Genomic DNA, 24,895 nt, shown 5'->3' with positions numbered 1-24,895 from the left:
GATTTTTGTAGATTCTTTGGTCTTGTGAATTTTTTTATTCAAGGGCTTTTTGATCTTGTAATTTTTTTGATGCAGTCCTACGATCAAGTCATGTGAACCAAACCAAATTGATAACTATAATATAAAGATTGTTGTTAAGAAAAATAATTGTGTGTATACAATGTTGGATTATATCATGTTATTCTCTTACATGTTCGATTAATTATAAATGTTATTCTCTTAGTCCACTTACTGTTACTTTGTTTTATTATTGATCATACTATGTTTGATTGTACAATTTAGGGGTTATAGAGATTTTGGACTTTTATAATTTGTTTTCTAAATTTAAAATTAATGTTACTTGAGAAAGAAACAACTACTGATTAAGGAGAGCTTAAGCACATCAAGAACATTTCTATGTGGAGATGTTTAATGGTCGCTTTTGATCGGTGCAAGCAACTCTTCCATTATAGTAGTTTCACGTGACACTCAAAAGTTGGTTAAAAAGTTTTTCATTTGCTTCTTGTTAACTTAACTTGTAGAACAAAAAGAAAAAAAAAAACTATTTTACTAATTGAAAAAATAAATTTTATTATGTAGAATGATTATTCAAATATATATATATATATATATATATATATATATATATATATATATATATATATATATATATATATATATATATATATATATATATATATATATATATAAGTTTCAAATTTTAAAATGCTTATCTAAAAATATATATAGTGACCTTAACTTGAATGTTAAATATGGGTTTGAATTACACTTGTCAAATTATGTTATTTTGTTTGAATTTGAGTATTGGTGGAGAATATACCAAGTTAAAGATAAAAAAATATTTTAGATTACAAAAATAAATGAAAAATGAATGTTTTATGCATATTAAGATGAATAAAAGTGGTTTATATGACTAAAATTGTATGTTATGCAATTTGAAGAAATATAGTTAAGGTTAAATTACTCTTTTAGTTATTCTATTTGTCATGAAATTTCAGTTTGGTCTTCAAGTTTTTCGTTGTCTCAATTTGATCATCATTTTCTTAAAAATGACTCAATTTGGTATTCACCGTTAACTTTGACCAGACGGTGTTAAGGTCAACGCCACGTGTCAATTTCTAATTTTTTTAAAATTTTTTTACACGTGTCAAATGACTCAATTTGGTCCATATATTTGTTTTTAGTTTCAATTTAGTCCCAATTTTTGTAAAAATGAAGTAATATTGTCCTTCCTTAAATTGACACTAAATTAACTTTTTTATAAATTTTATGGTCATATTCTTACTAAAATTAATGTTTTTATTAAATATTTTTAATTAACTTTAAATTCTATACAAAACATTAGACTTTGGTTTTATTTTAAACTTGAAATTTAGTTCCTAAACTTATGTGTGACAAGTTATTTGATTTTTAATCTTTACTAAGTTTGTATAATATGATACACTTTATGCCTTTATATATGATAACAAAATTGTGAATTTTTAAAATTAAGTTTGAGGTTTAACTTTGTTTAATAATAAAACTAAAAAAATTTATTTAAAAATATTTTTACAAATATTTTATTAAGAATATCATCATAAATTATATATAAAGATTAAATTGAGTGTCAATTTAATAAGAAATAATATTAATTCATTTTTATAAAAATTAAGATTAAATTAAAACTAAAAACAAATATAAGTTATTTATGTTTAATTTAAGTAATATGAGTATATACCATATATCCAATTTAATCAATAAGATGTAATTTGTATGTTTTAATACATTTAAATGTTTTGAGCTGTTGTAATTGTAATATTAATGAAGTTAATAATATTTACATTGTTGTACGATCTTAGCAATATCATATCATTTTCTTTTTCAATGCACTAAATCTTTGGGCACAGTGCAGAAGATATTTATATAATATAATATATTTGAAATTGAAAGCTTGAATAAGAGGCAGTGTAATTAATTGGACAGACAATGATTGTGAATTGACAATATAAAAAATGAAAATAAGGAAAAAAATGTGATTGGAGTTAGGTTACGCAATGCATGTCCTATTAATAACTATGATAAAAAAAAGTCCAACTTGCCAACCTTAACATAAATACAGAATCAAACTTTAACCATATTTTGAAAAGATGTCGTTCCTATTTTTCTATTAATAAATTTCTTACATTATATCTTGAAAGAATACTTTTTATGCCACCCAAATTACAATTCTTTTATCAGTAAAATAATAATTTTAGCCGCTGTTATTGATTGAGAAAGGAAAAACATGTTTGGAGAGATATATTTAAGAGTTTACATTCCTACTTTTCTGTTGTTTTGTATTTTCAAATTATACTAATTTTAATATATTTAAAATATAAAAGAATATATATTTTGGAGATGTATAATATGTAAATAGAATAAAATAAAAATTCAGGATAAAATATACGTTCTATATTTAAATTCTTAAAATGACAGTGATATAATGCATAATAATAGTAAAGAAGCAAGCTGGGAAATCAATTATTTATATGAAATTGAAATTTTAAATTGTTTGCTTAAAACTTTAAAATGTTCGCAACCGTATAACGATTGATGGCTGTTTATTAGACTGCGCGGTTTATATTATATTTCTTTGTTGTATTTTCTTTAGTGTGAACAAATTTTGTATAATAATTAAAATATCCTAGAAATATTGATATTTTAAAAAAATACTAATATATGAAAAAAATGTTCTTCCATATAAAATATTAAATATGTTGAGAAAAAAATAAAGTTAACCAGTGTTACTAACAGTTTTCGTAAACTAGTTTTAAAACGTGATCCTTTTTTTTAAATAAGTTCATACATAAATGTCATTTTATGAAAATTTTATTGAAAAAATTATAAGAGATATCAAACTAAATTTATGATAAAATTATATTATACTTAAAAAAAAGTTATTATTAAAAAAAATTATAATTTTCTCCACAAAAATCATTCACTTTGAACTAAAAAAAATCAAATTTCTTTAACATATTAAAAATGTTATTATCAATCTTTTCACATTTCAAAAAAGTTTTTAATTTTTACAAATTTGCTTTTAATGATTTATAATTAGACCTTCTGTATTTTTTCAACTCTTACCAAGTTTTATTATAATTTGAAGTGATTCGTTATCCTCTTCGATATTATAACATTATCACTCATCAAACATATTAATTCATTTACAAGTTATTTTCAATTTCTTCACGAAAAAAATCTTATTAGATGTTAGAGAATTAGAAATAATCATTGAATTACTATGAGTTGAATCTGATTGTTGTAAATCCAACAAAGGATTGATAATGAGAATGACATCCTCTAGATAAAACATACATAACAATAAATCAAATTTTACTAGTACATCACAATTAAGATTCTTAATATTTCTTCACAGTATAAATAATATCATTATTATTATCCACCATTGAGGATATAACTAAACAACATGTTAATAACTATATCTTAAAAATGAAATAAAATGAAATAAATTATATACTCATCAAAATAGGTTTTAAAACAAGTAGAAAAAATACATGTCTTTTAACATGTCGTATTTGTTAAAAACAGATCTGTCTAATTATCTTAACCACAAAGGGATCTGAATTGATTAACAAGCTTTTATATAGTTTAAGATGAATCTTGAATAAATATTTAGGTTTTAAAGCTCAATTAATCAATTTCGCAGTTCTGGGTTAATGGACTGTTTAAATCAATCAAGAAAGATTAAGAGAGAGAAGAAGGAATCAAGACACACAATTTATACTGGTTCGATTCAAGGCGAATTTACATCCAGTCTTCTCCTAAGTAACACACTTAGGAGGATTCCACTAAACAGAAAGGTTCCAAGAATTACAAGCACACCTATGTAATTCTAACCCCCACAACCCAAGAACTTGATTCAACAATCAAGAACTCCCCCTAGGAGCAATGCATCCACACAATTGCACCTAGGTCCACACTTCAAACACTGAAGCAACTGTAATCAAGAATACAGAAAACAAAACAAGAAACGAATACACCTAAGTTGTGCAGATTTGACTTGATGCTCCTTGAATCAAGTAAGATCCATCATGGTAGAATCAACCATCAATTCTTCTTGTATCTGTACTTGAGTTATCTTGCAGAATCTTCTGAAACTTTGTGTCTCTCAGATGGCTCTATCTCAGATGAAAACTGCATGATCTTTCTGATTTTTCCAAACCCAAAACAGATTCCAAAACAGCTTTTATACAAAGGTTTTTGCTGTCACTAATTCGATTAGCAATTTACCTAATCGATTATCGTGAGTATATTTTCACTTACTTTGTACAATACTCACAACTAATCCATTAGTTAAAGAACTAATCATATGCAGAATTACACAGCAGGCCTGAAATACATTTGATAAAGAGAAGCTAATTGCCTAATGCATATCCTAACTGGACCAAGCTATGTTTTATCCTAGATCAGTAGACATCATCAAAATTGTTCTTCATTTATGGATGAAAGGCTCTCCCTTTCAACAGTATTTTCATATGTAAAAAAAGTATAATATAAATAGTATTGTGAGAATCAAAATTGGAAAGTTATATATTTATTTTATACTTGAAGGGCTGAGAAGTTATTGTTTAGAAGGATTGTATGGTTGTATATATTTATCTTGTTAAATAATAAAATTATTCAAGCTAACTAAAAAATAAATTATCCGACTAAAATGATAAAAACAAATTGTATTCACAATAATTAATAAATATTGAAAACAATTTGTTTTGAGATACTTGTAATTTTTTTATCTTAACAAAAAAAGTTTTTAACATCTAAAGATAGAAAAAACAAAAATAATTACTTTTAAGTTTATAATTAAAAAAATTATTATTATTTTTAAGTTTATAATTAAGTATGGAGTTTTTATAGAATTGATCTATTAACATATATCAAATAAATCTTTATCCCTCAAAACAACATTAAAAAGTTCATAAAAATATTTAACTATACAACATAGTAACTTATATTTTTTTAAATGTGATAATAGTACATTATAAAAGAAAATTTATTAAAAAATAAATACCTCTCTAATTATTATCAATAAAATATTATAATTACAGTAATACCCCAAACGAAAATATTACATAGTAGGTCATACGAATAATAATTATCTTAACAACAAATTGAATTATTATATCTTCAAAAGATAAATATCACAAAAATATGCACTATTAGCAAAAATAATCATACCGACGATTAATTATTTGTTGTTAGTAATAAAAATTAGTTGGTAAATTATGTTTATTAATTGACTAATGACAAATTCATCAGTAAAATATATAGATGGATACAAATATTTGTCAGTTCATTATTAAGTTATTAAAAATGTGTTTAGAATATGGAGAGAATAGAGTGAATAAATAAATTTGAAAAAGATGAAAATGAGATTTTAATGTCTGTTTTAAGAAATAAATAAAAAGATTTAAAGATAAGATTTATAAAAGTTTATGCATTATTTAATGAATGTGATATATTTGTATTCATAGGTATTATTAATTTTTCAAATCTTTTAGAAGAATATGTTTCGTCGAACAATGGAAGTTTTCATACCCCCACCCTACATCAATATCATCCCCTCTCTAACCATCCATTTTTGTTTTAAAAAAAACACCACCATAAATAAAACTGCATACTAAAATCAAATTTTAAACAATTTCCGGTTTACCAGCTCTTCAAGGTCCTATTTTAGCAAGGATTTGATGGTCATAGATTTTTTTAGAATAAATTAAAGATTTTATAATGAATTAAGAAATGAAAATTTTTCTATTTTTAGGCATTACAACTAATTCGTTCAGAATCTTTTAATAAAATAATATTCTTACTATAAAATATAACATTTTACTAAAAATGTATACAAATAAATTATGTTTGTAAACTTCTGAATAAAAATAATTACTTACATTTGAAAAAAATCAGGTATAAAATCCCCTAAAGCTGTATATATTTTTTTACTGTACATCACTTACTTTTACTATTAACACCGTATTTATTTATTTTTTGTATTTTTATAATTAAAACTGTATTTATTATTTATTTATGCTTTTATAATATGACGTGCAATGCAGTATAATAGAATAACCCTAATTAATACTTACCATAATCTAGATTGGATTAGCACCTTCTCACACAGTTGGCATCATGATTCACATCCACGTCAATGAGTGTTGAAACATTCTTCTCTCTTCCCATGATTATAAATAATAATTATAACCTAATCAAAGTGGACTATTAATAGGATTGATCTAAGTTTGACACTTGAATGTAAACATAAATTTGGGTAGAAAAAATTAAATTTAAATAATAAAAGATAGTTAAAATATCCTTGTAAGATTGCATGTGTGCTTTCACTGGCAAAAGGCACCCAAACATATATATTCCACATAAGGTAAAAGCACCTTTTACTTTACTTTTTTTTTTTTTTTTTTTCATTTCATGTTTTGAGGTAGGAACACTGTTGCTTTTGAAAGAAGATATATATGAATATAAACATAGATTCCTTTTTCTTTGTTTGTTTTCACGTTTATTTTTGTTATATGTAGACACAGGCTTGAAGTTTTGATGATGAGGTTGTAGCTATCTTCAGTAGCTTATTTCGAAAGCATTGGGTGCCCGAATAAACTTTTTGCCATCCCCACTTTTTTTTTTTTTTTTTAAATTTACAAAATAATTAAAGCATTTTGTGGATTATTATCATCTTTCCTTCTTGATGATATTTCACTTTCGTTCAGTTCGAATGAACCAAATCATGCAACTACGTTATGACCCACCGTTCCCAATTTTATTCTCACTCGAATAGTAGTTAACACCTTGCGCTTCATTCTCACCCTTCAATAGATTCTCATAAAAATGTTTTTTTTTTTCAAATAAATATAAATAGAATGAAATGTTAGGGCAAATCATTATTTGATTTGAACAATTATATGAGATATTTGATGCATAACAACAGCAAAAAACAACTTATACCTACCTTTTCCACGTTTCATGATTTGATTGTTCCAATACACAATCCTTATAATTATTATTTTTATATCCTCTATTATTAGTACTAGAAAACTCAATAACATGTATTACCGAAAACAACTATAATGTTCAAATAATTAATATATTAGTCACATCCAAATGTGAAATACTATTTTTTATGAACAAATGTCGATTAAATCTAAAATACTAATAAATGTTTTCCTACACAATCTTATAACAATTTTTAGGATTAAATATATTTTTGTCCCTCAATTTTTAATGAAAATTATAATTAGTTTCTCTTTAAAATTTTGGACTAATTTAGTCCATCATCTTTAAAAAAATAGGTGAATTTAGTTCTTTTAGTCAAATTTTATTAAGTTTATTTGACATTTTAAACACATTTTTTCAGTAAATATTGAAGCAAGAATGAGTTAAACGATGTAAACAATTAAAATACTATCATGAAATGTATTTAAAATATTAAATAAACTTTCAAAAAAATCGTTAAAATGACTAAATACACGTATTTCTAAAGTTGGGGACTAAATTAATCTAAAATTTCAAAAATGAACTATTTTCAATTTTCACTCAAAGTTAAGGAAGAAAGTTGTTTTAAACATATACAAATTTACAATGATTACGGATAAAATAATTAAAAATTTCTAAATGTGACATGTATTCTGTGTCAAATAAAAGATTATAAATAAAATCTATCACATTAAACATTAAAACCACACATTTTCGAATGTATATGTTAACATTAATTTAAACTAAATTTTGATGTAATTAAGTAATTATGTTTGTTGACTAAAACATTATCTCTTTGTTTAGTTTATGTTAATCATCAGAAAAAAAACACTTAATTTAATGATGAGTAATTGACTGCCAGCAAAAAAAAAAACATATTAATTTAATATTTTACAATGAAAATAAGCAACTACGATTATTATAATAGGTTAATGTAAACCTTATATAATCTACTTTATTGTAACAAATAAATTAGGTTGGAATCCAATCCAAATTCCAACATATAAATGAAATTATTTTCTTACTAAAAACTAAATTATAAATATTAGTATTTTAATTCCTTAACATCAATAGGTTCACAAGCCAACAGACCAGTATTGATAGTTACCACCACAGATACACGAAAACTAAAAATAGATAAAAGTCACCCGATAAACTGATCCAATGAAAATGTCTTGAAATTGTAAAAATGGACTCGATTTGATTAGTCATTTCAAAATTAGGTTACAAAATTTAGTCATCCAATTAAAATTTTAAAATTAAGGTCAAATAATGTATTAACAAATTAAACGAGTCAAATTAATGAATTTAGTCATGCAATTAAAACGTTTTTATATTGGTCAAACCTCTTCAGACGTTTTTAATTACAGCTAGTCAAATTTTATTAAAAAATACAAAAACTACGAGTATAATCAATCAAATAGAATGTGAATTACAGTTTTTTCAAAAAAATGTATAAAAAAATGTTAAACTTGTTCAGAGAGTTATAAACATGTGATTAATGCAAATGGCAGTGAAATGGATCCTCTTAATCAAGTCTTTTAGGTTTAACTTTTTGTAAATGAACTTATTTACTACAATTACACATCATTAAACATGTTTACTTATCAACAAAATCCAAATGTTCCCATCGATTAATTAAAAAAAAAAAAGTATGATTTAGGTAGCAGACTTTTGACATTTTTCCTTTTATACGAATTGACATGTAGGTGGAACGGTTATACGACAGTGACACAGTGAATCCATTGTTATCATATGCAGACATTCACCGGTTTCAATTTGTTCACGAATCACAACCTTGAAGACAGCTTAACCGCACGTAAATTATGTATCTTCATCAAACCTCAATTAAACCACTTTCTTTGCTGTCACTTTGTTTGCAGTGTGCCATACGAAACTAATTAACATCATTTAATTATTGAAATGAAAAAAAAAAATGCTTAAAGATTCAGCAATATTAGCAACTTAATATATTATTATACCTACCACCACTCACAGAAGGAGAAAGGGTTGAGTTAGCGAAGCTAAGAATGCGCTGTCATGGGTGGTGGAGGGTCCGAATGGGACCAGACAGACACAGGTTGCTATCGATTTCCAAGCCCACACATGAATGTGTGTTACTGTTACCTCTCGTTCCCACCATTTGTAATTTCCTAAAGGTAGATCCAAATTCTTCATTTCTGGAGACTAGGTTATTGTCGCTTTTTTCAAAGAAGTTTCCATTGGATTGGGGTCACCAAATCAAAATTTTATGTTTATTTTATAACAACGAAACTGTAAAATGTAATGAAGAGAACTGAAAATAATTAAATTAGGAAGAAAAAATTGTCAGAACGTAACGTAAAAATAACGCTATATTTGCATTTGTAAATAAACTATTTGTTATCGTTAGGTTTGGAAGGTCCCGCATTGAAGAGAAGAGTTATGTGGATCTCACCGACAATTGTACATAAGCTACATGACTCATATGCGTGTCATATTTTATGGTGCAGTGTGTCCATCCTACGTGGCATCTCTTCACGATCAAATTTGGTACGTGTGAGCAATTATTTTTTACTTTTCTTGCTTAGTAAGTTAGTTAGTAATTTCACACGTGTAGTAGACATGGTTGTTGATAATTTTATATTTAAAAAAAAATAAAAATAACCTTTTAATGTCACTTTCTTGATTCTGGTCAATGAAATCTGTGATTTGTTATTGGGCATCTAGTTTGGGCTTAGTTCGCGGTCAAGCCGAGAGCACAAAAGCTGGTCAAGTTGACCCAGGTGGTGCGTGAAAGGCATGGACAAGGGTTAACATGTGAATCCCACACAAAGAAACAGGTTCTTCTTTTCTATCTTGTTTTCAATACTTTCATACTTTCAATATGTATAATTAAAATATAATGCTTTTTTAAAGTTTCTTTTTCTTTAGATTGTTCTATTCTGTTTATGTTTTTCTTGCTTTAACCCTTTTGCGTATATAGAATCTACTTTCAATGCTTTTTTGTAATTTTATTTCTTTTTCCAAAACTAAATTACATCACACTCGACAACTAGTGCTTAAGAAAAGTCCTTTGAGTAGCAAAGCAATTTATGTTGTCTTGCTCTTTTCAAAAAAATTTCAACGCAAATTCATTTTCAAGGAGTGAAAGTGTCTAAAATGACTATTTGGAAATAAAGATTTGTTAAATATTATGCTTTTGAGCACAAATGTGAAAATAAAAATGAATATTAAGTTGGTTTCAGTGAAATTGAGATTAAAACTCTTGAAACTAAAATTTGACATTTAATTTTACAAAAGTTTTACTATAGTGTTATCAATGATTTTGTAAATGACTGATTTAAATGCTGACTTTAGAAGATATCATTGGCTTCTACTGTTTCTGAATTGTACTCCCTTATTGTCTAATTTGTTTTCATTCATGAAAAAAGTTACTTTTGACAAAAAAAAAAAAAACACATTGTATAAAAACTATGATAAAATTTGTATTTTATTAAGAAAAAAACATTTATATTTTTCAATTTACAAAAATGACAATTTTCTTTCTATCATACCTGTATGAGTATTACGAGTGATGATAAATTTTCAAATTCATCATCTAATCTACACTTTCTTATAGATTCATCATACAGTTCAAGATTGTTTGATTTTTTTTTTCTTTTTGAAATTTGTGATAGATAATAATTTAATTATTTAGAAGTATATAATTTTAAATTTTATTTTAAAAAAATGAGGATTTAATGTTTTTTTATAAACTTTTTTACTCATATTTACCTCGCTTAGTTTGAACGTAACGTCACATACAGGCAGTGAGTAATTTCAACTAATAGTTAATGCATTTAATTAAATTCAACTAATATTAATAGGTAAAAACTTTGTACACACCAATTAGTTAGTTTAATAAATAATAAAAGATATAGTTATACAATTTCTTACTTTACTTACGGGTACAATAGTCATTTGCAAAAACTATGAATAAAATAATAATACTTTGTATTTTCAACTACAATAAATAAAAAATTAAATATATTATAGAAAAGTAAAAAAAATGTTCATTTTTTATTAAAATTAAATTTCAAATAAATATTTAAATATAATTATATTATTTAGGAACTATAATACATATTGAATATAAATAAAATGAAGTTTAATTACATTTAAATGTTACTATGTATTTTATTATTTATTTTAAGACTGTTATGGAAAAGTATTGTATTTTACAGAGTTAAAATTTAGATTATTAAAAAATTAAAACTATTAAAAAATTAACTCATCTACTAAACTTATAATATTACATTAACTTTAGATATTTAATTATCGTAAATAATATTATTTCAATATTCTAAATAAACTCATCTACACATGTCTAATTATAATATTGTTATAATTAAATTTTAAGAAATTATAATATAACTATGTCTAATTAAAATAAATGTTTTTTCAAAAATAAAGTAAGATATCTCATATCAGTGAATTTTGTTCAGTGTTGATATCTACTAAGATTTTTTTTAATGATAATTAAGATATTAAAAAGCATTTATCACCTAATCTTAATTAATTTAAACAATAATTTTATCTTAAAATGAAAATTTAGAATCATGACTATAAAAAAATTAGTTTCAAACATTGTGGCATCATTTTTTTCATTCAAAGCAAACATAATGGTTCATAATTACAATAGTGACAAACAAGGAGGGTAGATGGATCACAGATGGTTCTAAATTTGTTCCATGAAACTCATAGTATTAATGTATTTAATTCACATATTCATTGGCTTATTCACTGATTTTAAAAGTACATATTTTTGGTGAACAGCTTTTAGATGATTTAAATTTCGATACATTTTGACAATAATACGAATAAAATTATATATTTAGTTTAATAATTTTTAACAAAATATACCTTTTTAAAGGAATTCTTCAGTTAAATGTTTATATTCACATAAATATACTTTTCATTCCTACCTTCATAAATATGAAATTTTTATATTTTTAAAGTTTTAATTATACATAAAAATATTAAAACGAAGTTATTTTAATTTAAATGCTAATAAAAAATTACTTATAAGTAATAATAAAAAATAATGTTTATATAACATATATTTTATTCTGATAGATATTTTTTTTATTTTTTATTAATACAAAAAATAAAATCTTCAATTCCCTAATAATTGTTAGATATCATATTTTATATGTTAGTGGACTTAGTTTAACAGAGAATAACTACAGAACTCTTATTTGTACGGTTTATGTTAAATCCACGTGTTATCTAATTTAAAACAAGGTAAAATTACTTACCTAAAAAATGATTAAAGAAACATGATGTTATTGTAACAATGAAAAGGATATTGACATTTAGTTTTCACTTTCTTCTAAACCTAATTATGCTTCTATTGATATAAACAATCTATTAATTTATTTTAATTTTATCTTCTCATTATTTTTTTGAGTCGCACGTTCACCTTTTGTACCTACAATAACTATCTATCTCTCTCTCCCTCTCTCTTGCATTTGAATTCCTATAATTGTGATATGATTGTCATTTTCAAAGAACATCTTTTCCAATTTTTTAAAAAGGAAAGAACCAGATTGATCTAGAAAGGGTACCCACACGACAAAGTTAATCAGATTAATTCCACCACATAATAATAGTAGTTAAGAATTTGCTTCACCACTTTATCACAATTATTTTTTAACCCTTCCTTAATGATAATGCTAATATATTGAAACACTTTTGTTAGGAACAATAGATATTCCACACGTTATACTCCTCCAAACTTACTTCCCCAAAGATGTGAATTTGAATTGACAACACCAACTTGACGTCCCAAATCAAATTAAAATATCTCCCGATGCTTAGTGTATTATTAATTAAATGGTAATTGATTAATTAATTAACAAAGAAATATCTTCCACGCAAGTTTACGATATCTTAATATAATCGAAGAGATAAAAACCGTGGCGTCGGATTACAAGAACCACATCGTATTGTTGTAAAAAAAATCATTTCACATGAGCCTACTTTATGTGGAATCATATCTTTGGTTGGAGTTGAGGAATTTTTCATTATGGTATGATAAAATAATAAATCGATGATGGCACTTTGCGTCGCTTAGGAGATGGCACGAAATTTTGGGATAAGATTTGGTTTTCAGAGAACCAACCACACACTTTGCGTCAGAAAAACTGCTTCTGCGAAATCCTGTATATAAACAATTTATTTTTCAAATATCAGATGAATAGTTCTTAGGGTTTTTTTTTTTTTTTTTTTTAAGTTGTGAAAGGGTTATTGGTTGTCTGTAGTTGCAAATTGAGTGGATAGTCACCATTTTGAAGAGTATGTGTGGACATGGTGCATTCCCCCTTGAAAGCTGCGAGAGAGACATTGAGTTTTTTTTTTTTTATGTAACCCTTATCTATTCAGAATGATTCCATTCATGGTAGTTATTCGTTTGTATTCATCACATCCATCACATCGAGATATGTGACTATAGATTCATACAATACAATCCTGGTTGAGTTTGAGAGAATTCTTACCAATTCTTACCAAATTCCCAGATATGAATGGTTGAATTGGATTAACTTTGGAGTGTAATTTCATGTGTGAAAGCGACCTGAATCGATCTGATAACATTTGCATTGAATTGGATTGGATTAGGTTTATGAAATTCAATTTATGTCTGACTAATCAACTTGATTGCATTCAGACATCATTTGACAAATGAAAAAACAAAGAAATATCTTGTTTTACACAACTTTCTTATGGTATATGGTTCGTGTAAGAAAAGGCAACAATGTATATATATTGTATACATTTGTAGTGGTAGTTGTAATCTTAAACGTGTCAGACTTCTGGTATGGAAAGAATTTAACTTTTTTCAAGTCTCCATGTTTTTAAGATAAACCCTAAACCTTTTGAATTATTATATGGTATGGTTATAGTTATAGATTATGATAGTTAGTTCTAGAAGATTCCTGTGCAAATTATTGTAGAATGGTGATGTGCTAATAAAATTGAGAGTTTTAAGATCCTAAGCTCATGAAAACTGTTTTGTTGTAGAAGTTCACAATCACAACACGCCTGGCACAGGGAAATTTCTTCCAATCTGTGATGATGATTGTAGAAAATTGGATATTCTCTTTTGTACCTTTTGGATCCTTCCCTTTGACCCCACTTCTTCAAAGCATATTTTGGATCTGAACTCATGTAAGGTTGTTCAGTTTCTAGGGTTTATTTTTCCTTTTGTTTTCTTCCTTCCTTGGCCATGGATTTGCCACTTCTTACATTAAATTACCACATCTTACTCATTCTGTGATTTAAAATTTTCATTTGGTTACATTAGGTTTGATTATTATAATCATCATTAGGTATAACCTGATATCACTATTTTGTTCCCTTTTCTTGTCTATCAGGATATCAAAAAATCATTGAAAATTTTCTACCACTTTTGATTCTGTTTTTTGGTTACGGCGTTCTTTGAATCATTGAAGCTTTGTGTAGAGTGAAATTCGGTACTGAACTTGTTTTTGTACCATACTGTATTTTTCTATGGGCCTGTACTGTACAAAAACAAATATTTGATATTTGATCTGGGCCTTTATTGCCCAATAGCCAGTCACCAGCCCGTTTCTATAGAGCAAATTCTTATTCTAGGTTTAATATGTATTTCCCTCCCGAACTTTTTTTGAATTCTATTTTAATTTCTGACAAAGAAAATACCAATTTTAATACTTGAAATCTTCATCCACTAGGATTATGGGTATTTTGATTGTCTACAACACTATATAAACCACTCATATTTGTTTTACAACCGACTAAGGAAATTTTAATGGATAAAATACCTGTTATTATAAAGATAGTACCGTTCCGTATAATTAAAAAAAAAAGTTACGTTTCTTGTAATTAAGGATCACTTTTGCTTAATATATAGTTTATTGGATATAGATAATTTTGAAGTGGCAAAGGAGGAAAAAATATTGTATTTTTGTAGTTGGAAATTATATTGTTGTTTTATGATTAAAATTTGTGAGCAATAGAACATAAAAATGTTACATACTTAATTGTAAAATAGTGTTACATCTTATTATGACGAAAACTAATTTTGACACTACACTTTTTTTTACTATTATTTGACACCATTTCTTATTATTATTATTCAATTTTTCTTTTTTTTATAAATATAAAAGCTAACTTTTATTAAAATTATTTTACACTTATAAGAGTTGTTAAATGGTAGTCAAATATTGTCACAGAACCTTTTTCCTTTCTTTTACTTAAGAGATGAGTATCAAAATATTAAGAGACATCACCATGTTATAATTGTTTCATTCGTCAAAATAATAGTTAATGTACATATGCGTTAAGTTTTCACAATATTAAAAGATTGTTATATTTTAAAATACTAAGAAGCGAACTTTAAGCCTAATTTAATCTCACAAAACCGGTCAACTTATATATTATGAATTTGTTTTATCTCTGGTCGATGTTGGAATTTCCAACAAATTTCTCTCATGCCGAGATATATACATTTTGTGCGTGAAACTAGAAATGGGTGGTCCTATAACAAGTGGAATTATAAGTCCGAGCAATCTCGTTAGGATAGGCTCTAACCTAGCTCTGATATCATATTAAGAATCCCACAAAATCAGCTTGTAAGGTGGTTTGCACCCCACTTATATAATATGAAATTGTTTTATCTTTGGTCGATGTAGAACTTTCAACATAAAAGTTGATCAAGAAGTATCTATATTTATTTCATTTTATTTATATATTTTAGATATAAAGTAAATGCTTTGTAATTTTTTTTTTGTATTATAATGAAATTAGATTGGCATTCAATAAACGGAGACTTAAAATAATGATAGATGTATTTGAAAAACCAAATTTGTAAAAATTAAATAAAGTAAAAGTTCATTCGGTGAAAATATGAGATATTAAAACTAATAAAAGAGATGTTGAGAAAATAAAAGGAATGATTTTTTTTTCAAGAAGTGATTAAAAATATAGGTTATCCATCAATATACATGAGTGTCATGTATAAAAACTAATATGACTTTCACATTGTCAGTTAAGAGTGATAAGTAATGCTAAAAACTAAAATATTAATTTTAATTCAGTGTTAATTTTAGTTTATGAAAATAATAATTTTAAGTTTGTTTTCTTAATGAAAAACAAGTTTAGAGAAACTCATTCAAAAAAAAAAACAACAAATCCTAATTATGTTGTAAGTTAATCTTAGCTTCAAAGAAATTCATTTCATTTTCTTAAAATACTTTTGGAAAATCTTATTCATGTAATCCTAATATAAAAATTAGCTTTCTGAAGAAGTTTATACGTAAAATTTTTTTATTATTTTAAAGCTAATTTTAGTTGATGGTTTTTTTTATTCTTTCCTTAACAAGTTCTTCTGTAAAAGTTATTTGATAAGATATTTTACAAAGACTAGTTTGTGCTGTGTAGCTTATCTTGGTTACCTAATCGAAACTAATTGCACCCAAAATGAAGGGACGAGGAGAAACATAATTTAAGTGTTATATTAAAATTTCACTATAGAAAAGTAGGTGAGAAGAGTAAAGAGGGAGTTTAAATGTAGCAAATTGTTGAGTTATCACAAGATTGGGCTTAAAGCCCAACCTTTCTTGTTCTATCAGCCCAACTTAAGTAATTTTCACTTTGTCAGAATCCACTGTCAGAATCCACCGATTGAACATGGAAGAAATTTATCTTTAACTACATGTTGCATTTATATCACTATAACTAAAAAGGAGAAAATATAGGTCTATTTAATATAGATAATTACACTTATATATAGATTAATGCAAAATTTGTATTGATTCCATTTATTTATATATTATAATATTAGAAAAAATACACACATTTTTTTATATGTTATTCCTATTTTCATTATTTTCTTTTATGTTGAATGATAAATTTTTTATAAGTTTCTAATTTTGATAATAGTATTAATTTGATGAGATTTACTAGAAAACGTAGTTTCATCCCTATTTATCTCTCTATTCATTGATTTCTTGTAATAGAAATTAGTCAACATCCATGCACTTTCTATAAAATTATTTTTAATCGTTCACTTCTTTCCATTCCACACAAAACATTTTATTCAGCTTTAACATCGTAAAACCACATGTGCACTTCATAAACTATTTTAAGCCATAAACTCCATTTAGATAATTTGCTTTTACTATTTTTACAAGGTTAATTATTGTGAAAAAATAAAATAAAAACAGTTTTCTGAATCTAGCCAGGCTCAAATGGATTAACATCCTTATCGGTGTTCTTCTTCTATGGGTATGTTTTTTCTTCATTCCTTCCTTCCTTCTTTTTTGTGTGTGTTTCAGATTGCTGTTAGCATAGTATTGTAATGTGATGTATAGTGAAATTGAAGTGGACAAATAAAAATTCTTTTGTTTTCTTTGTTTTGGTTTTTTGGAGTTTCTTGAAAAAGTTTCCATTGATGAACACCTGAGAAAATGTGATGTATCTGCCAAACTTATTCTTAATGGTATCACCTTTTCAAAGGGTTTACTGGGCAATATGTTTAACAATTTTAAATTTTAGTTTTTTAAATTTCTCATTTTTCTTCAGATGCATTTAATTTAAAGGAAGTTATTTGTTAATTGTTCTTGATTAAAATAAAATAGTTTTTCCACAATCGTAAACATGGTAAAGAATTTTTTATTTTCTTGGGAATATATAAAAAGGTAAGGAAAAGACTCCTTTGTAATTTTTTTTCCTTCTTGAATTTGTGTATGTTAGTTTGTATATCCTTGATGTATGTAACAATAGTACTAACGATTGTTGTTGTCACTTTTTTAAAGCCAATATTATAAAAATAGTTTGATGCATTTTCCAACATGGAGCTATTGTCAAATGAGGTAATTTGTTTTTCTCACTCCTTTAATTGTAAATTAAAAAAAAAAAGTTCTCTATAATGTAAATTACCAATTTGCTTTCATCAATCTAATTCACCTCTCATACACTAATGGTTGATAATACATGAATAGACACAAAATATTTCGAAAAAACTCCACCTTGTTTAACTTTTTTTGCTTATCTCATTTTACATTTTACATAATTGATAATATACATTTCTCATGCACATTTTTTAAAAAACTATAATGTATAATTGATTGGTTCAATTTCTTTAAAAATCATAATTTTTTGTGGGTTTCACGTTGTATTGTATAAGTTTTTGTTTATGATTTTGTAATTTGAATAGAATTTAATCATTATTGGTTGAGAAAGTGTTTGACGAAATTAATGTATGGCATTGATCTTATTTGTGTACTCTGTTTTTTTTTTTTTGAAAAGCTTTCACATTCAGATGATCATGGCTTACTCCATTTGCCACCTGCATTGGATATAGCAGATAGATCTGTGAAGCTTCTTAATACCCATCCAACTATGACAAATCATCATCATGGTCTTGGTCGTTCAATCTTTTTGAAACAAACACGACATTATTATGGCCACCAATATTTTCGACGTAACTCTACCAATCATGCCAATGCTTCGTCTTCACGTGCCAAGGGTATTTCTTCACAATCTAAACACCTTGCAAATGTGTATTTACTCATTCTTTTGTTCATTTTAGAATTCTTTCCTTCTCTTAAGTTTAGTTTACACTACCAAAAGATATACCACACTTCACATATTAGAAAAATTTATATAAATAGGTTTTACAAGTCGATTTTATAAAATTGAATTAGGTTTAAAGTTTACTTTTTAAATATGTGTGTTTATTTTAGGAGATTGATTGTTTTTTAGGTCTATTTGTTAACAATCCAAGTGTGAGTTTAAGTCCCACATTGGTTATAAATGAAGAAGTAAAACACCATATAAGGATAAAACATTGACACCACTTTCAACTCAAAATCTTAAGACAATGAATTTATATGGTTGGGCTCAAATCTTATTATTTTAAACCTATGTATTGATATTATTTTTTTTTGTGTTAGAAAATTGACTACCTAAGCTTTTTTAGTGTGAACTGTTAAATTACTTACTTATTTTTTTCAGAATATAGAGAGAAAGTGTTTTCAAGGCCAGAGAGAATTCCATCAAGCTCATTAGGGATGGAAGAAATGTCATCAAATAATAAAGCAGAGATGGTTTGTGGGATCTGTGAGAAACTTCTGAGTCAAAAAATAAACTTTTTGGGAAATTCAATCTCTTCCAGCGAGCTTTCAGTTGTGGCAGTTTTAGTATGTGGTCATGTTTACCATGCAAATTGTTTGGAGCAAAGAACAAGATTTGAAGATGTACGTGATCCACCATGCCCAGTGTGTGCAGGTTTACTCTTACAAGACCATCACAATGATAGTTCAAAGATCATGTGAATGTTACAACTTCATGTGTGTTTTATGGAACATATCTAACTGACAAATTGAAAGATGTGGCATTTCGTTACCATAGCTTGTAAAAGAATTCATAGAATTTGTCAGTTAAGAGTAGTGTGTGATTTCTTTTCAAATTCTTTTGTTTCACAAAATGCACAATATATATATATATATATATATATATATATATATATATATATATATATATATATATATATATATATATATATATATATATATATATATATATATATATATGAGCTATGATAGGTTGACAATGTTTTTTTAACAAAGTTTCCTATTTAGGTAAAAAAATTATTTTATTACTTTATTTTAATTAAAAAATAAAAATTTAATCTATTTTAGTTCCATTTTCAAAAAGTTTGTTAAGTTTGTCAAAATGTTTTTTTTTTTTGTCAAAAGGTAATTTCCCTATAAGTGGCATGGACGAGGGAAATCAAAATGTTTTATCCACCGTATCTTTGAATTTCTAGAATATTTACAGTTTCTACATGGTCACTAAAATAGTCAAAGTATTAAGTTGTTGTATATATAATATATAAACTGCCAAAGCTTTTGTTAGTGTATGTTGAAAAAGAACTATGTCTAAAAGAAAAAAAAAAAATCCCAAAATGAAAACGAGGTATAAATTAGAAATAAATATTTAAAAAGTGAAACCGTTTTTACAAAATAACTTACGCATTTTAATTAACATATAGATAAATCTATTTAGTTTTGTTCATATTAAAGTTCATATGAAAAAGTTTACGATGTATTTTTCCAATAAACAAGGATAAAGAATAATATGAGTTTTAAAATATCTTAAAATAAGAAATGATAAAATTTGTAAAGGTTTAGAAGATTTTATAATATTTTACTAAAGAATTTTAAAAGTCTCTTGAAAAGGTAATATAGCAAATATCTAAAATAACAAAAAAAAGTATAGAGATAAAATGTAATATCTTTAAAATTTTATTAAACAAATATAACGCCTAACTTATTAAATAACTCCTAAAAAAATACATGTATAATTTAGGATCATGATAAACTAAACATGTAATGATAACTACAAAATATATTGTATGAATATTTTTACAACATTGACAACTCTCTCATACCCTTTGAGTTTGGTACCAAAGTTGTTGACAAAAAGGAGATGGACATATTTCTTCAATAAGAAGTTTTGATGATAATCATGATAATTTATGAAGAAATATGGAAGACTTAATGATAATATATGAAAAAATGTTGAAGATTTAAAGAATACTTGGATTCAAGAAATACATTGAAGACTTAAGGGTTTAGTTGTTCAGGTGTTATAATTTGTGTATGTTATTTAAAATAGTTAAATTAGTATGACAAGAATAAAAAATCAAAACCCAACTAGTACAACACTGAGATAATGTTTTATTTTTTACAAAACATATTGTGATAATCGATTATCATAAGTATTTTCTTAATTTTTTAGTAATTGTTCTGAAATAATCGATTATCCCGGGAGATAATTGATTATCAGCGTGAAACAATATTTTTCATAAACTGCTTTGGAATAATCGATTATCATAAGTGATAATTGATTATCTTTGGTAGTTGTGACTTAACTTTTCATATTCTTAACCTGATTTCGATATAGGATTCTATAAATAAAGTGGTAGATTTTCATTTGTAAATATAAAAGTTAGAGAAGTATATGTACTTGAGAACTCTCTGTAGGAAGGCTTTGAAAAACCTAGTGTAGGTAGAACGATAACTTTCATCAAGTGAGATCTTGAGTAATTAATGTTGCTATAGTTGCTAGGATAAGCTAGTCATCCTTTGTGTGATTCAAAGGAGGAGGTGTCCATTCCTTGTGTGATTCAAGGAAGGTGTTTCTTTATCTCTTGTGTGATTCAAGGACGGTGTTTCTTCATCTCTTGTGTGATAAAGAGAGGTGTTCATCCCTTGTGGATTTCAAGGGAGGTGTTTTCTAAACCCTAAACTTTTTTATATGTGATTGTGATTGTATTTGTTATTTATTTTAGTGATTGAGTTAATCTAATTTTTGAGAGACTAAGAACTGGAAGTAAGGTCTTTTGATCTGAACCAATATAAATACCTTGTGCAATTTTCTCTTCTCTACTCTCTTTATTTTATTGTGGTTATTAAAATAAAGTAAAGAAATTTATTTGATATTAAAAGGGAAAACATTTTAAACCACATATTTCTTTTATTAAGACTCTTGGTTCTTGTCCACAGGCGAGTAATTCTGTTGCGCGATTTCTAACAAGCGGGTCAGCCCCGACCTGTTTTGGTTTGTCCCGCGTGCTGGCTCACATTTGTGATGAGCAAAATATTTTTTTTTTTTATTTTCCCATAATAATTGATACTCATTTCATATCGAAATAAATCCAATTAGTCTAACTAATCAAAGACAACAAATAATAACAACGAAGATTATAACTAAAGTACAATAACAACATGTCACCTTACAAGATAGGTACAAATTTGTTAACCTACAATGCAAAAAAAAAAGATACTCAATATTCGTAAACTAAAATCATTACCTTATATACAATGATTATACATCATAATAATAATAATAATAACAATAATAATAATAATAATAATAAAAGAAACTTATAGAAACTGCGTGATGAATGGTGTGGGGATTGAAAAAGGATAATATTTCATTTTGTAAACAAGTCAGCGGGCCACACCGCCCCACCTTTAGCCTGCGTGATCTGCGGGCCAACGGGTTCAATATCCCAATCAGTCCCGTGTTTTTTTCTATGGGCCTGTGGGCTAGCCCACCTGGTTCGCCCGCCTTGTCCGTCGCGAATTGTCACCCCTACCTTTGAGCATAAACACATTCACACTCTCCAAAGCATGAATTTAACTCAAATCTCACAACACTCTACAACAAGAATACTATTGACTTGGACTTTGAATTCATTATATATCCATTATCATCCACTTCATTACTTATCCTATGATGTAAGATTTTCAAGAATATTTTCATCAACTCAACAAATTTAAAGGTAATGATGTGGACTAGGTATAATAACCTAATTTAAAGTTTGCTCTACTTAAGCCTTTATAATGATAACCTAATTGAACTTTAGGTTTTTATCTTTATGTACATTTTGGAAAGTTCAAAGGTGAGTTGTAAATACTTAAAAAGACAAATGAATGTCATCCCTACACTATTAGCAAGTAAGGAAGAACCATCACCGATCATCCCTACAATTATCTAACTAAATAATCATCACTAATCACCACACCACGCACCACACAACCTTAACAAAACATCAGAGTTATCCAACAAGTTTTAAAACATGGGAAATTCAATAATGTTAAGTTTCATCACTAGTGTAAAAAATGCTTTTAAAATCGCCTCATATGCTTTGGTTTCAAGAAAACCAAAGTCTTTCAAAATGCGATGACATTTTTAAAATTTTCTACACAACTATAGGTCTCGGTTCCTATTGAGGCCTATACTAGTATAGTCCTCAATTCTTTAAATAACCAAGGCTTATAGGTTCTTTTAAAATTAAGGCCTAAAGTTATGTAGGAAATTTCAAAAAGGAAAATGATATCCTGACTCCATTTTTTGACCCCTTATTTGACTCCATGAGGTGGCATGCACAGGTGGATTTTATTTTTTAAATTAAAATTAATTTTATTAAACCATTTTACTTCACATGTGGCACGTTTTGGAGAGTGGGTGTGGACGTGAAAATTGAAAGGGTGAGAAACACGTTTTGGAGAGTGGGTGTGGGCGTGAAAATTGGAAGGGTGAGAAAGTAGGTTTTCTTTGGAGAGTGGGTGTGCGCAGAGGAAGCAAAATTGAAAGGGTGAGAAGCTAGGTTTTCTTTGGAGAGTGGGTGTGCGCAGAGCAAGCAAAAATGAAGAAAGGGAAAAGAAAGAAAGAAAGGGAAAAGGAAGAAAGGAGAAAGGAAGAAAGGAGAAAAAGGGAGAAGACGTGTGTTGTAGTGAAATCGAAGAAGACGAAGGGAGAAGACGCAGGGAGAAGACGATCTTCCCAGAGTTAGGGCTTTTGTTGCTCTCCATTGTTCGATTCAACATCGTGGTTTGTAGGTCTTTTTTTTTTTTTTTGCGTTTCTCCACTACGCCAATAGGTTTGTGGTTTTTTTTTTCGAAATCGTCGTTTGGGTTTTTTGGTTAAGGAACTGAGATTTTTTTTTGGTGGCATAGTCGAGTGAGTTATTCTTTAAAGGCAAATTTAACATCTATCTTGTACAGGTGAATGACCACAACACTGTAATCGAAGAAGAAAAAGGGAAAAGACAAAGCTTGCGAAGTTAGGATTTTGGTGCTTTCAATTGTTCGATTCAGGCGGTGATTGGTAAGTTTGTGTTATTTTTTCGTTTCTGTGATTTTGGTGCTTTGATAGGTGCATGAATACTAGTTTTCTAACTAGGTTGATGAAATATGTCTTATTTTTTTGTGATGACCTATTTGATCACAAGTGATGACCTGTGCTGCATTTTGTGCAATAATGTGGTTTGACTCAATTTTTTGAACTCATACTATAGATGTCAATAGTTGATTATAGGGTAATTAAGTATGGGTAATATGCGTTGATTTGTAGTTATTTCTTTCATGTGGTTTCATACCCAAGTGGGTTAAACATGTTTGATTTGTTGGTGATGACTTGTGTACATCCAAGTGATGACCTATGCTGCATTTTTTGCAATCATGTGAGTATTTTGTTGTTCGATTTTTTTCTTAAATGTGTCATCTATACTATTTGAAGGTTGTTGTGAATTGTTTCAGGTTGTTGCATATGTTGCTGCCTCTGTAGAATAGCTGAGCAATTCCTTCGTTAAAGAAGGTTTTGAGGTATATGGACATCGAAATAAGGGTACTAAAATAGTTAACTTAATTAAATCTGTTGAACATCAAGAAAGTGTGCTAGGGAAATTGCAAAAAGAACTTGTAGACTTGAATGCAATGATGATTGAGAGGAATAACCAACGCCAGCATCAGCAGGGCAAAATGAAGTTTTCAAAGCTGGGTGAACCAAGTGTTGGTCATTCGCAAACACCTAATTCCAACCACCCTAAGGGTTGTATTGAATTTGGCAATTCTGGTAAGAGGGGTCATGTGGAAGAAGTTCATTTTCCAAATTAGGAAGCACAAGAATCCGAACAGAGCAACATGTATGTGCGATGAAGGGATGGTCCTCGGATGCGTGTCAAGAGTATGGCAATAAGAACTCCTTTTGCAACATTTAGTGGGAGGAAGCGCCATAAGTAGTTGATTTAGAAATTTTATGTTTGTTGTAGTTAGGATTTATATTGCTAAATTTGGTATTTTTTATGTTTAGACATTGTGGAAGTGATTTATGACAATTTTCTTGGCTTAGTCATTGATTTATGAAATTCTGAGTGGTTTATATGAAGTTCTAGCTGGATGTTGTTCATCCTAATTTTCATTGAGTGCAAATAAATTTTATAGCAGGTGAACAGTGAATACGTATGTGGTCAGAAATTTAGTAATATTGGTTACCACACAGATAACAAATAAGTAATTATGTGCAA

The 24,895-nt window shown here is 27.0% G+C and overlaps 1 protein-coding gene and 1 long non-coding RNA gene across 3 annotated transcripts; both read left to right on the top strand.

Moving 5' to 3' along the window:
* Positions 1–9,418: 9,418 nt before the first annotated feature.
* LOC114177578 lies at positions 9,419–14,435 on the top strand. Its single transcript, XR_003603146.1, has 3 exons — positions 9,419–9,546; positions 9,724–9,836; positions 13,299–14,435. It is a non-coding gene; the product is annotated as an uncharacterized LOC114177578 (long non-coding RNA).
* Positions 14,436–17,045: 2,610 nt separating this feature from the next.
* LOC114179879 lies at positions 17,046–19,486 on the top strand. Of its 2 annotated transcripts, XM_028066366.1 has the most exons (4): positions 17,046–17,301; positions 17,832–17,888; positions 18,325–18,544; positions 19,033–19,486. In XM_028066366.1, exons 2-4 carry the CDS (start codon positions 17,868–17,870, stop codon positions 19,350–19,352), a joined length of 561 nt encoding a protein of 186 aa, XP_027922167.1. In that variant the 5' UTR covers positions 17,046–17,301; positions 17,832–17,867; the 3' UTR covers positions 19,353–19,486. The 2 variants fall into 2 exon arrangements, with proteins under 2 accessions (XP_027922167.1, XP_027922168.1); XM_028066367.1 differs by having other exon boundaries at positions 17,046–17,888.
* The last annotated feature ends 5,409 nt before the right edge of the window (positions 19,487–24,895 follow it).

Source organism: Vigna unguiculata, chromosome 3, assembly GCF_004118075.2.
Source record: "Vigna unguiculata cultivar IT97K-499-35 chromosome 3, ASM411807v1, whole genome shotgun sequence".
Lineage (NCBI taxonomy): Eukaryota > Viridiplantae > Streptophyta > Magnoliopsida > Fabales > Fabaceae > Vigna > Vigna unguiculata.
This window is presented reverse-complemented; position numbering and strand designations above follow the sequence as displayed.